Source organism: Haliotis asinina, chromosome 13 (assembly GCF_037392515.1).
Source record: "Haliotis asinina isolate JCU_RB_2024 chromosome 13, JCU_Hal_asi_v2, whole genome shotgun sequence".
NCBI classification, from domain to species: domain Eukaryota; kingdom Metazoa; phylum Mollusca; class Gastropoda; order Lepetellida; family Haliotidae; genus Haliotis; species Haliotis asinina.
The window spans coordinates 29421590-29436000 of NC_090292.1; the positions used below are offsets into that span (position 1 = coordinate 29421590).

General features: G+C 38.0%; 1 protein-coding gene across 2 annotated transcripts in view; it reads left to right on the plus strand.

Moving 5' to 3' along the window:
• LOC137260008 (uncharacterized) overlaps window positions 1-14411 on the plus strand; it is a 54759-nt gene that overhangs the window by 26002 nt on the left and 14346 nt on the right. For both annotated transcript variants that reach the window (XM_067797686.1, XM_067797687.1), the window contains exons 4-11: window positions 216-341; window positions 1180-1316; window positions 2826-2967; window positions 4732-4860; window positions 8169-8283; window positions 9050-9253; window positions 11518-11763; window positions 13249-13472. In XM_067797686.1, coding sequence (XP_067653787.1) covers window positions 216-341; window positions 1180-1316; window positions 2826-2967; window positions 4732-4860; window positions 8169-8283; window positions 9050-9253; window positions 11518-11763; window positions 13249-13472 — 1323 coding nt within the window. The remainder of the gene's footprint in view (window positions 1-215; window positions 342-1179; window positions 1317-2825; window positions 2968-4731; window positions 4861-8168; window positions 8284-9049; window positions 9254-11517; window positions 11764-13248; window positions 13473-14411) is intronic.

Genomic DNA, 14411 nt, shown 5'->3' on the forward strand with positions numbered 1-14411 from the left:
CTCCATCACTCACTCGCCCACTCAAATACTCACTCATTTACTAAACCACTCACTCACTCACTCACTCGACCTCTCACTAAACCACTCTCTCACTCAGCCATTCATTTACACACTCACTCAACCTCTCACTAAACCACTCACTCAACCACTCATATAAACTCAACCATTCATTCAACCACTCATCAATCCCCTCAGTCACAGGTTTCTGTTTACAGGTACTGGACCTCTCTGGCAATAATCTTGGGCCCCAGGGTTTCCGCAGTGTCTGTTTGGCAATGTGTTCCAACATGTCAATTGTCAGTCTCAACCTAGCCGACAACAGATCCGACACAGACAGTGCAGTGAGCATCGGCAGCAATAACCAAAAGCACATGCAAGGAATAGTGGTCCTAAGATAGAAATACACTCCATGGTCCTGCAAAACCATCAACAGCCATTTTGCCATCTTTTTCAAATTCCACTATGCACTCTGACTATAAAACCTAGTCAGATTTGCCTTGTCTGTTCAACAGACTGACCTGCCTTAGGCTGCCTAAACTCCAGAGCCCACTTGCTTAAAGTGATCTTAGCGCTACGACTATCTTAAGCCTATGTTGGAGAATGGGAGTTACAGTCATCGTGGTGCTAAGATCGCATTGTTCAAGTGGGCCCAGGGCTCTTATTCTTGAACCGTTCATAGCCATTATTCACTCACACTATAAGACCTAGTCAAATTCACCATATTTGTTCAACAGACTGACCTGCCTTAGGCTGCCTAAACTCAAGAACCGTCTTGCTTAAAGCGATCTTAGCGCTACGACTATCTTAAAGGATATGCTGTAGAATGAGTTACAATCATTGTAGTGCTAAGATTGCATTGTTCAAGTGGGCCCAGGGCTATTATTCTCGAAATGTTCATAGCCCTAAGATTTCTTAACTTTGATTGTTACCAATATGTTAAGAATAGGCTTCAGAAGTTCATAGAGCTACAAACATTTCGAGAATAGCTAGCCAGGTGGTGCTGAGCAAGTGCCACCTTAAAGGAAAAAAAATTCAGGTCAGTCAGCATTTCTAAGACCAGAAATGGATATTTTTGTATCGCAGGACAAATTTAAGTAACATATTGTGTATGGTTTTTATAACTGTCAGCAGTGTTCAAGCATAAGCAGACTTCTATTGTTATGTTTTGCTTCCCTACAGGAGTGTGTTGGTAGACTGTTGTCTCACAACAAGTCTCTCGTGTACCTAGACGTCTCCAGTAACAATCTGGGCAAAGATTATTTTTCTCGGTGTGTGGGACCAGCCCTCAAGTCCAACTCCACTCTGCAGACTCTGAGGTAGGTAGTTTTAAATCCATAAGACTACCCATCAAAAGTTTAGACTCACTAGTGTAAATGTAGCTAGTTACTTCAGTCAACTGTTCTGAAGTAGATTTTGTAAAATGTTCCATGCTGTTTGAAAATACTGTTTACACATGATCTGATGTAGTGTAAAATGAATTTGTAACATTGAAAAGATTATTGTCATGAGTTCAATAAATGATGAAACTCGGTAAAGATTGGCGAAAAACAAAACTGTGCACCAAAATGCATCTGTTAACATGCACAAAATTTGCAGGTGTTTTTCAGCAATTTGATGCATGATGTGTGAAGTGAGATCTCCCAAGTTAGTGGAGAAATTTATCTTCGATGTAACCATATATATGAACATAACACATAGTGAGTGCTTGAAGTGACTCTAAACTTTTGATGGGTAGTATACATTTTAGAATCTTCCATACCTGTCTAAAACCCATGTTTGTCGTAAGAGGCGATATGTATTGGGTGATCAGGCCACCTGACTTGATTTACTCATTTTATTGCATCTCAAATGCATAGATTGATACTTACGCTGTTGATCACTGGGTTGTCTGGTCTAGACTCAATTATTTACAGACCGCTGCTATATAGCTGGAATATTGCTGAGTGAGGCGTAAAACATCAAACCAACCAAACCATTCTGAGCTCACTTGCACAAACAGATCTTAGCGCTACAATGATCGTAACTCCCATTTTGCAACATTGGCTTAAGATAAGTAGACGTAGCACTAATATTGCTTTGTGCAAGTGGACCCTAATGGGTCCATGTCTATGTTACATAGTGCTGAAGACTAAAATAATTATTCAGAAGCTCTCCTTTAGTGAATCTGTTTTTAAATTTCATGAAGTGATTTTAGTTCCTTAACATTCCCAGAAGATGTGTTTCAGTTTTTGCATAATATACAGCAAGCTTGGCAATATGTATTTGATGAAAACCAGTGCTAGTTATTGCTCACCATACAAGAATCATATGGGCATTAACGCTGTGATTGTGTCAACGAAACAGGCTTAGATAAACACCATGATCGAGATGATCAAGAATACTTCCAGATGAGACACACAGGAGTATGTTGTTTACAAAGCAGACTTGCAAATCAGGAAACTGCACCAGTTGTCAGTGTCTTGATTTTATGAACAAAACAATAAGAAACCTACAGTGGAAGGTGTCCAAACCGGCATTTGTCCATCTGTCAAGTTGTCAACACTGGCGTAAAATCTCAGTCCCATTCGTGGCTTGTACATGTATCATCGGCTCTACAATCCAGCACATTGTCTAAATCGGATTAATTCTTCAGTTCCAATAAGGGTCGTTTTAGACAGCTTCCACTCTACTTTGTAAAGTTTGGCCCGAAGGTCCGGGGTAGAGTAGGCTTGCTCTATAGACTTACAATTGACTGGGTGCTGTTATAACCTTGTACCAGTAGGCTCCTGTTCTGGGCACTGATTTCAAGTGTAGCCTTTGTTTAAGACCTAGTTTTCTGCTTTCAGGGCAAAAAGTATTGGGTCTACAAACATGAAGGTTTTGCTCGACATCTTGATGGACAATACCTCACTGACTAGCATAGATCTCAGCAGTAATGGATTATCTGATCGGGCTAGTCTTGGCACTGCATTCTCTCACTGGATCAAGGTAGGGGCTAGTCTTGGCACTGCATTCTCTCACTGGATCAAGGTAGGGGCTAGTCTTGGCACTGCATTCTCTCACTGGATCAAGGTAGGGGCTAGTCTTGGCACTGCATTCTCTCACTGGATCAAGGTAGGGGCTAGTCTTGGCACAACAATCTGCCACTAGATCAATGTAGGGCCACCATATACAGTTAAATCTCGTTAATCCGACACCGTCCATTGCACAGCAAACTGTTGGATTAATGAGGATGTCGGACTAAATACATGAGAATTTGTTCAATTATTCAATTTGTTACTAACAGAAGTGTCGGATAAAGCCGATTGTTCCATAAACGGAAGTCGGATTACTGAGACCTGACTGTAGCTGGAATGTCGCTGTGTGCAGTGTTAAACAACAGACAAATAAACTTGTCACTTAAACAAGTCTGACTGAGTTACGAAATAAAGACCAATTCTTATCCCCACAGCAACATAGTTGCGGGGATATAGAAACGAGTTCTGTCCGCGTCTGTTCATCATACTTTCTCTGAGGCATATCTTCTACACTTAACCAAACTTAGTACAAGCATCAAGCATCAAGCATCAAGCATCATCCCTTGATGTCAAGCATGATCCCATGATGTGCCATTTGGGGGTTACACCCATTATGAATTTTATTTTTTACTGGTTTCCATGGAAACGTGACTGTGACTGTGAGAATGTTATTGTGTCCACAGCAGATCTAAACCATACATGCTAGTTTCATCAAACTTGGTACACATATCAAGCATTATCCCTAGATTTGCCTTTTGGGTATTAGACTAAGATATGAACTTTATTTTTTTGCGGTTTCCATGGGAACATGATTCAGTCTGTGACTATGACTGATGATGAAGATGTCATCTTGTCAGGAGCAAATCTCCTAAACCATACATGTTACACGCATCAAGCATTTGGGATTAGACCCAGATATGAAGTTTATTTTTAGTAGTTTCCATGAAAGCATGACTTAGGCTGTGGCTTTGAAAATGTTATCTTGTTTGGAGCAGATCTCCCAGACTTTAGCTTTATCAAACTTGGTACACATATTCACCATGTTCACCATGATCCCTAGATGTGCCGTTCGGGGATTACACGAGTGTGTGAATTTTAATTTTTGTGGTTTCCATGACAACAAGTTTGACTGAAATTGGTGGTTGTGCTCTTTTCCTGATTAGAACGTTAAAACCATTCACTATTCCTTCACCTAACTTGGCACATAGTGGTATGCTGATGCCTTTTGGTAGGTTTAGATTTCTGAATAAAATAGTTTTTGCATTTCCATGGCAACAAGTTCTACCTCGACTGAATTTGGTGATAGTCTTCTTTTCCGAAGCTGAATGGTAAACCCTTACAATACCCTCCTTCTACTCTGTTATATGCACACCAAAACAATAATATATTGTAATCATAAAAAATAGACATACTCATGAAGAGTATTTGGCCATTGTGTTGGATACTGATCACTTAGTCTTCTTGTATTTCTTGTTTTATGGATCTACCAATCATTTTTTTGAAAGAACAAAAAAGAAAAAAACATTTTCCGCACTATTACAGACCAAAGATGTAAACTTACAAGAAAATTTCCTTTAGACTGCAAAAGGTAAAATACTTTTAGTATTTACAAGGAATATTACTTTACATTGATTTGCTTTCCATTCTTTTCCGTCTTGCCGGAAGGTTTTCTGAGGAGCATAATCTGAAAAACAAGAAATAAAATTGTTCTAGCCTTAAACAATTTTCATTTCAGAATCCAGGCTGTTGTCTGACATCTGTCTCTCTAAGTAGCTGTGAGATGAACCCTGCCAGCCTGTCGCTCATGTGTGACGCCTTGTCTCACAACCCATGTCTCACTGAGATTAATCTCTCTGGCAACGAGGTAATATTGCTGTTTTCACTACTTTTTCAATCTAAAATTTCTCATTTCTCTATCGGAGGTACAGGTGATCACAGTTCATGAACAGGGGTAGAATAGGCCTTCAGCAACCCATGCTTGCCATAAAAGGCGGCTCTGCTTGTCATAAGAGGCGACTAACAGGATTAGGTGGTCAGGTTTGTTGACACATGTCATCGGTTGCCAGTTGGGCATATCGATGATTATGCTGTTGATCACTGGATTGTCTGGACCAGAAGTGATTATTTACAGACTCTGCCATATAGCTGGAATATTGCTGAGTGTGGCGTGAAACTAAACTCACCCACTCACTCACAATTCATAAAACATACAATGCTCATACAAGATCTTTCAGCTGCAGTAAACATGTTATCCGGTAATAAGTATGACACCTCTCATCCTCCAAAAATTCTTGTTGATATGGAGGTAGCCACAGGTTGAATCTGGTTACTAAAAACAAACTGGTGTCAGCCCACAGTGACCTAATGCTAATAAACTGACATTGACATTGACCACACTGTCTAATGGCCGGGGACAATATCAGATGTTCATCATTGTCAAGATATGCAATATGGGTGATAAGGCCTGGTGTATCACGATTATCGGGTATGTGCTATCTGTACATTTGGCCTAGGAATGCATAGTTGTATCATTTTGACATGCCAGGACTTATGGACTCTTTTTGCTGTGAGTTAGGCGTTTTGGTGTATTTTATAGAAATATGGGATATTTTGGAAAATTGCTTAAAGTGGTCTTTACACAGTTACCCATTCATTTCATGGCCCAACTGTCTGACGTAAAGATCCACGTTATAATTGGTCTTCTCTAACCCATGATTGTTTTAACCCTTGAAGATCCTGGTTAAAATTGGTCTTCAGTAACCCATGCTTGTCGTATTAGAGGCGACTAATGAGACTGGGTGGTCAGGCTCGCTGACTTCTTTGGCACATTGAAGTAGGCAAACAATTGCTTTGTGACCTTACTCCATGTTGTATTTTTTTTTATTTGTAGTTTTAATGCTGCCCTCAGCAATTATCCAACTACTTGACAACGGTGTTATGAAACTGTTATATGTGTCTTGGGTCAAAGTGAGGGTTCCGGTGAAATCACTTACCTAACTGGCGTGCTGATCTGCTTGGGGGAATTTACTCAGCAAAGAGTCTGAAGTCACAAGAAGCTAATTACAACTTTATTAACAAGAAGTAGAATAACAAGGGTGGCCACAGAGAGTCGGTACAACCCTCTGGGCTGAGGGTTTTAGCTGACCTGTGTTGGGAGTCTAAACCCTACTGATGGACTAAAGGAGGTGGAGACTATTTAACTGCAATTTAAACAATGCAAATATTATGATTTGCTGACTGATACAAAAATGGGAGTAACCTGCAATAGCCAATGAAATGCAGAAAAGACAAAATGAGGTGTGTCCTACCAGTACAACTTCAATGACCAGACAGAGGGAGCACTTAATCTTTTAATCCTATTCTAAGTGGCATTAATCTTGTTGGCACATTTACTGGATGCTTGATTGCTTAGTCTGGGCTGGATCTTTAACGACCAGGTTTTGGCATAATGTTATGTTACTGTAAGTGATGGCATGTTTACCTCATCAAAGCAGTTTATTAACCTGTCTAAACATAACCCTTGTCTTAGTGAATGGTTTGTCTTACAGTGGAGTGAATGCTAATGTATTGCTTGTACTGGTTACAATTAATAATGAATTTTGGCATGAATTAATATTTCATGATAACCGTCTGGACCAAACAATCCAGTGATTGACAGCATTATCACTGTTGCACATCAACCAAGTTGGTTAGCCTGACTACCAGATTTCTTCCTAGTTGCCTTTTACTACATGCAGGGGTTGTTGAAGACCCGTCCTAACCCCGATCTTTATATGATACTTATGATACTTATAAAACTTTTGATACATATGATACTCGTGATATTTAGGATACATGTGATACACTTGATGCTTGTGATACAAATGATGCTTGTGATACATATGATGCCTCTGATACATGTGATACTTATGATACATATGATACTTGTGATACATAATCATACTTGGGATACATATGAAACTTGTGATACATATGATACTTCTGATACATAATTGTACTTGTGATTTCATATCATACTTGTGATACCTATGATACATATTTTACTTGTGATACCAATGATACATAATCATACTTGTGATACCTGTGATACATATCATACTTGTGATACCTATGATACATATCATACTTGTGTTATTTGTGATACATATCATACTTGTGATACATAATCATACTTGTGATACATATGATACATATCATACTTGTGATACATATCATACTTGTGATACCTATGATACATAATCATACTTGTGATACATAATCATACTTGTGATACCTATGATACATAATCATACTTGTGATACATATCATACTTGTGATACCTATGATACATATCATACTTGTGTTATTTGTGATACATATCATACTTGTGATACATAATCATACTTGTGATACATATGATACATATCATACTTGTGATACCTATGATACATAATCATACTTGTGATACCTATGATACATAATCATACTTGTGATACATATCATACTTGTGATACCTATGATACATAATCATACTTGTGATACATAATCATACTTGTGATACCTATGATACATAATCATACTTGTGATACCTATGATACATAATCATACTTGTGATACCTGTGATACATATCATACTTGTGATACCTATGATACATAATCATACTTGTGATACCTGTGATACATATCATACTTGTGATACCTATGATACATATCATACTTGTGATACCTATGATACATATCATACTTGTGATACCTATGATACATAATCATACTTGTGATACCTGTGATACATATCATACTTGTGATACCTATGATACATAATCATACTTGTGATACCTGTGATACATATCATACTTGTGATACATAATCATACTTGTGATACCAATGATACATAATCATACTTGTGATACCTGTGATACATATCATACTTGTGATACCTGTGATACATATCATACTTGTGATACATAATCATACTTGTGATACCTGTGATACATATCATACTTGTGATACATATCATACTTGTGATACATGTCATACTTGTGATACATTTCATACTTGTGATACATATCATACTTGTGATACATATCATACTTGTGATACATATCATACTTGTGATACATTTCATACTTGTGATACATTTCATACTTGTGATATTTATGATACATATGATACATTTAATACTTGTGTTGACAGTTCGGTAGTCTCAAGCTTGTGGCAAGGTTTATTGCATCAGCGTGTTTGCAAGGAAAAGTGAGGAATCTCCACATGAACGATGCCAGAGTCAAAGACCAGGTTGTCTCGTCACAAGGTCAGTGTCATATCAGAAGATCACTGTAGATCAAGGTATAATAAAACTTTCAGAAATTACAGCCAGACCATAGGTTAGATGTAACATTTGCTAGCCCTGACCAAAACTAAATGCCCAATAAAAATACTAATTTACTTAGCAGAATTAAATTAGAACTTGTGATATATTGGAAAAAACCCTAATGCCAATGCAAGAAAAGAATTAACTGTTTCTGTCAGATTTTTGAGTGAATTAATAATGATTTATTATCCTAAAATCTCATAAGTATATTATTTGTACACATGTATAAATTTTATCCCAGCTGTCAAGCAGGTGAATTTGAGAATCTGGCAGTCCGTGTTAAGAATAACTTGTCCCGGGCAGTCAGACAGGCAGGTATTTAGAACGCTGCTTAGATATCAGGAATGTGATTTGATTCTAACTCATCAGTCTTCATTGGTCCTGTAGATGATGTATCTTATTCAAATGCTTTGTTCAGGTCCATTTATTGAGGCACATGGAACTTAATTAAGTATTCAAATCACAGGATCCGAAAATACTTCATGTCAACATACACATAATTGTTTAATGTTTGGAGTTAATTGTATTCATATATTGGACTAAAACATATACACTTATGTAATTTAATACATACATTGCTATCCTGACCATTGAACATGCAGTTTTTCAAAACTGACTGTTTTATCTCAGACTATCAAGCAGACGGTCATTTTAAACACTGTATTTGAGTGTTTTTGTGTTTCATCCAAAGCAGTCTTGTCTTCAGACCTTCCTGAGTCACCGGACCCTCAGTCATTTTCTCCATCACTGCAAGTCCTGAGTCTACATTCCAGCAACATCGCCAATCCACTTTTCTCAGTACTTAGAGAGTGGTCAATGGGGAGACAACTCCAAATCACAGATCTAGATGTCACCAACAACCAATCTCTGACACCAGATTGTATAGAGGATATCATCAGTATAACTTCAGGTAGGACGTACAGTCCATTTGGGTTCAGATGAGAAAGATGAATGATCTACTATCTCGAAATAGGGATAAGGGCACAAATCATGAATAAGACTCATGGTCCTGAAACCTCTGTACCCAACAGAATCTGAAATCTGACAATTTATTTTTGTTGATTACGGGAAAATTTATTTAAGAAACAGTCATTTAATATTGTGCTATTTTCACGCTTCACACAGAGGGGTGACCAATGGCTGGTGAAACAGCACCTGCACACACAGCACCTCATCACAGCCACGTGAGATGACCCGAGCTAGTCAGGTGCTGTTCCATCAGACACCAGCATACATCTTCTGATCAGTCTAAGTAAACTTATCTTCAGTACTTTTCATTACACTCCACTACTGAGTCTAACAAAACCTTATGGGAGGTCACATCAGGTAACCTTTGAGATTGACCAATTAGAACACAGCTTACCAAATCGCAAAAGTGGACATTTGCACATATCTTTTGAACTTTTTATCTCGAAAAGATTCTTACCCGCACGATTCTGAATGCTATTTAGCTTATGGTTGATGCACACTACCATACAACCATGACAACGGTGAGTAAACAGTAGCTGAAAATAATGTTTTTGGCAATATTCAAGGATGTCATCTTGCGGAAATAGTAGCTAATGGTAACCATGTCAACAGAAACCCCAAAGCGTATACTGCAGGTCAAGCAACTGTGTTATATGCGGATTTTTGTTTGTGGAGAGATCTGTGTCAGTGACCTGAATATTTTGAAAGTCCCTCCAATCCCTAAATAGTAGCCGTTGTCTGATTGGATAAATCTATTTAACTGTCTCGCGTTTGATTGGACGGTCATTGGTGGCTCAAAGGTTACCTGACACAACCTTCAACTAGGTTTTGTTATACTCAGTGGTGGAGTGTAACGAAATACACTGAGACTAAGTTTACTTAGACTGATCTTCAGATGTGATAAAATGAAAGCGTTAATGACAAGGCTTCCCAATACTCCAGCTTATTAATATTAAGTGATACAGCTTAATGGACCAGAATTTGTTACTTATGAATTTTTGTATCTTCATAACTGTGTAAGACTTTTCATCTTAGGTTGCTGCCAGAGTTTTGTTATCTACGGAAGCGTATTAGGGCCACGGTGAAACATTTTTTTGGTGTCACTATCTCCTACGTAGGACTTACTATCTCCTATGTAGGAGTTAGGAATACTATCTTCTACGTATGACTTACTATCTCCTACGTAGGAGATAGTAAGTCCTACATAGGAGATACTAAGTCCTACGTAGGTGATAGTAAGTCCTACATAGGTGATAATAAGTCCTACATGGGTGATACTAAGTCCTACGTAGGAGATACTAAGTCCTACGTAGGTGAGAGTAAGTCCTACATGGGTGATACTAAGTCCTACGTAGGAGATAGTAAGTCCTACGTAGGTGATAATAAGTCCTACGTAGGAGATAGTATGTCCTATGTAGGAGATAGTAAGTCCTACGTAGGAGATAGTGACACCAAAAATATTTTTCACCGTGGCCCTGATACGCTTCCGTAGTTATCCGTAAAGTTCCATTTTGTGTTATCCTTACACAGAATCATAAAAAAAACTATAATGTCATCCAAATGTCTCTTAAATTTGCTTCTCAAGCAGTATGTGCAATAGCCACTGGCCCACCAGACCATTGCTAGTAAAAATCCAGTTGGGCTAGAAAATCTCCACAGTCACAGGCCCAGCTTGCTAGTGAATTTTCATGTGGTCCATTTGTAACCATATCACTCTCTCCGACTTGTCAAGGTATCATACACTTTTAAGTCATGCAAGATTATGGCCTGATAAAAATGATCATCATATTAGCAGCTTAGGCCTGACCAATTTTATTTCTTGTTTTACAGATTTTTGTACTCCTAAAACCTAAACGTTTTTCTTATTCATGAAAAAATATGGCAGACGGAGCCATAAAACAAGAAATAAAATTGGTGTGGTCTTACCCTTGAGTAATCTGTTGCTTAATTTCTACATTCAAATGTTTGGCTAGTGGATTCTTTTGTGGGCTGTAAGTTTGAGGCACCATCTCAATAACTGAAGCTTTAGTGTGTGAGTTAGTGAATATGGCTTCACTTTTACCAATATTCCAGGAATATTTCAGCAGTGGACACCATAAATGGGCTTCATGCATTATAACTACGTAACCACAATGCTTCCCTACCAACCATCTGACATATTAGTTAAAGCTGTGTAAAACTTTATCCTCATGTGCTGTTTTACAGATTCCTCTGGACACAGCTCTCTACAGAGGTTTACCTATGGAATGAACAGTTCAGACTCCTTGCCCCAGAAGCTGAACATGACTTCTCTCCCTTGCCTTACCTACCTCAACCTGAGGAAAGCCAAGATTTCTCCAGCAAAGATTGTTGAAATATGTGCTGGTTGTCTGTCTGAGGAGTCATTGCTTTCTGCGATGGTGTTGGATGGTCTCAAGCTTGCTGGTACAGATGTGGTACCTCAGTTGTGTGGTGAGTGGTGACGTGTTTTTGTGTCATTGCTGTCTGCGGTCATAAAGTATAAGAAAGCACCAGATGTGTTGTCCTAATAAACATAGTTCACTTCTGTCATGGTTTCTGTCTATAATTACCACCAGTACCCTGAATATTGCAGTAATTACAACTAAAAAGCTGGTAGGCTCCTTCATTATACATATTATGTGTATTACTTAAGGTTTGACTGTGTATTCCTTTCTTTGCATTGAAGTATGAAACTAAAAACCAATGTGCAAACTGTATGCATCTGAGTAGCGGATTCTTACAAAAGTTTGCATTTTTAATTTCATACCTCAATGCAACGAAAGAAATACACTGTCAATCCTTATAATAAAATTCAACAACAAATACTACAGGCTGTCGACAATACTTTATTTAAACATAATCAAATTCATCGAAACAGATATCTTTGTTACCACTGATTAACATTTTCAGTGTAAGAATGTGGTAATAATGTGACATGACTCAGGTGACTCATTTACATAAAATGACACGCCTACCAAACCATTAGCCAGTCAGCATACAGCACTCTTAAGCAGCTGTCAATCAACCAAGCTAACATTGGGGGGCGAATTTGAGCAGAACAACACAGCGTGACGCGTTACCAGTAAGGGCAAAGTTTCAAGTTCAAACATTTGAATTATTACCAGCAAACTGAAAGACACAGTTTGAAAAGTGAGAATTGGAAATGAACCCTGACAACATGATGTTAGTGGAACTGAGATTGTTAGTGACAGCAGTATGTGTGCAAATGGAAAGAGGCTGTGATGTGACTTGGATTGCGATGCCATGAACTGATGTTCCATCGTGCACATGCTCTTGTCGAGGCGTTGCAATGTTATTAACGTTCACGCTGAATTTTTTAGTTGTTTGTTTATGTTAACCACAATGTATCACTTCAATGTTTATCCAAAGTTCATTAAGCTACCTGAGTGCAAGGGAATTCCCTCGCTGTGTAAAGGTATTCCCCGAGATTCCTCAGGCCGAAAGTAGTCTGGTTCGGTGGGCGTGGCTTATTTTTTTAGATTCATTGGGAAATAAGATCAAAAGAAATGTTCCCAGTTAACCAATCAGATTGCCAGAAGTTTAATGAACACAATAAACATTTAATTATTCACCCATGAATACACCATTATCTACAATGATGTCAAATGTATGACATCATAATGGTTTACAGTTATGACATCACAATGCTAATACATCTGTCACGATAGTATTAGATATGCTTGACTCACGGAAAGTGGAGAGTCAGTCACACTGTTTCTATCAATTTAAGTTTCACTTGTTTGATATGAAATCATTTACTTGCTTGGCAAAAATGGTATTACAATGAAGGTCATTTAGTGTCTTCAATGTTTTACAAAATCCCACTGACAGTCTTAAATTTTTTTCATTTCAAAGACTTACCACTTATGCTGATGCAGGCCATATTTTAGTGTCATGCATGTTCACCTTTTTCAGGTCACTTGAAGCAATCAAAGGTCACAACCTTGAGTTTTGGTGGGTGTTCATTGGCAGATAGTGACCTCTCACCTCTCTGTGACCTTATTGGTCAAGGTCATCCTATCCACATGCTCAAACTGTCAGCCAATCGGATCACTGACACAGGAGTGAGGTGTTTTGTTGAGAGTCTTCTAAAGCAGACGTCACACCCACTAGGAGTTCTGGATCTCTCTAACAACACGGTGTGTGAACAGATACTTGCTGCTCATGCTTCCATCTTAAATGTTTGAGAATTGTCGTTTTTATGAAATGGAGGCAAACATCACTAATTATCAATTTATCATGTGATGTCAATGTTGCAATCATATGTCATTCTAAAAAAGTAGGGGGTATTCCTTTATGCACGCATGGCACTAGCCAATGCCATTGCATATGAGAAAAAGTAACATATACTCATAGAAACAAATAAGGGAACACATGAAAGAACAAGCATTCCTTTATTTATTTCCAGAATTTCACCCACTGTGCAATACATACCTTGTGAAGAACCTTGAAAAGAATAAAGGAACACATGTACTTTTATTACTCGCCCCTTGAAAATACAGCAGTGTAATATTTTCACTTCAGTATTACACTAGTGTAATACCGCTTGACGTATGACGTCAAAATGGTTCAAAGTTGTGACATCACAATACTAATATTGATGTCACGATTTTACTAGACCTTGCTTGACTTGAAAGCTGAGAGTCCTCACACTGTAGGAAATTTTGCAGCAGTTTCTGTCAATTTACGTTGGCGAGTAATAAACAGAATACTAAACTTGCTTCTGTGAAATACCATTTTCATTTAACTCGTTAAAGATTTAGTATCAAACTCGCATTCGCTCGTCTGATACCAAATCATTAACCCGTTTAATAAAAATGGTATTACACCGAAGGTCGTTTAGTATCCTCTATTTATGTGTTCCCATACATGTTTCCATGAGTATGTAACCATACAGATGAAACATTTCCGACGGAATGGAATATAAATTGTCATATTTTCCCTTAATTTCTCCTCATCAGTCTTATAAATCCAATATCCCCAACTATTTTTGAATGGTATATAAATGCTTGATATTTTCATTCAATGAAAGAAGTTAAAGTGCACTGTTTTGTTTAATGCACAGTCTGATTGATCAG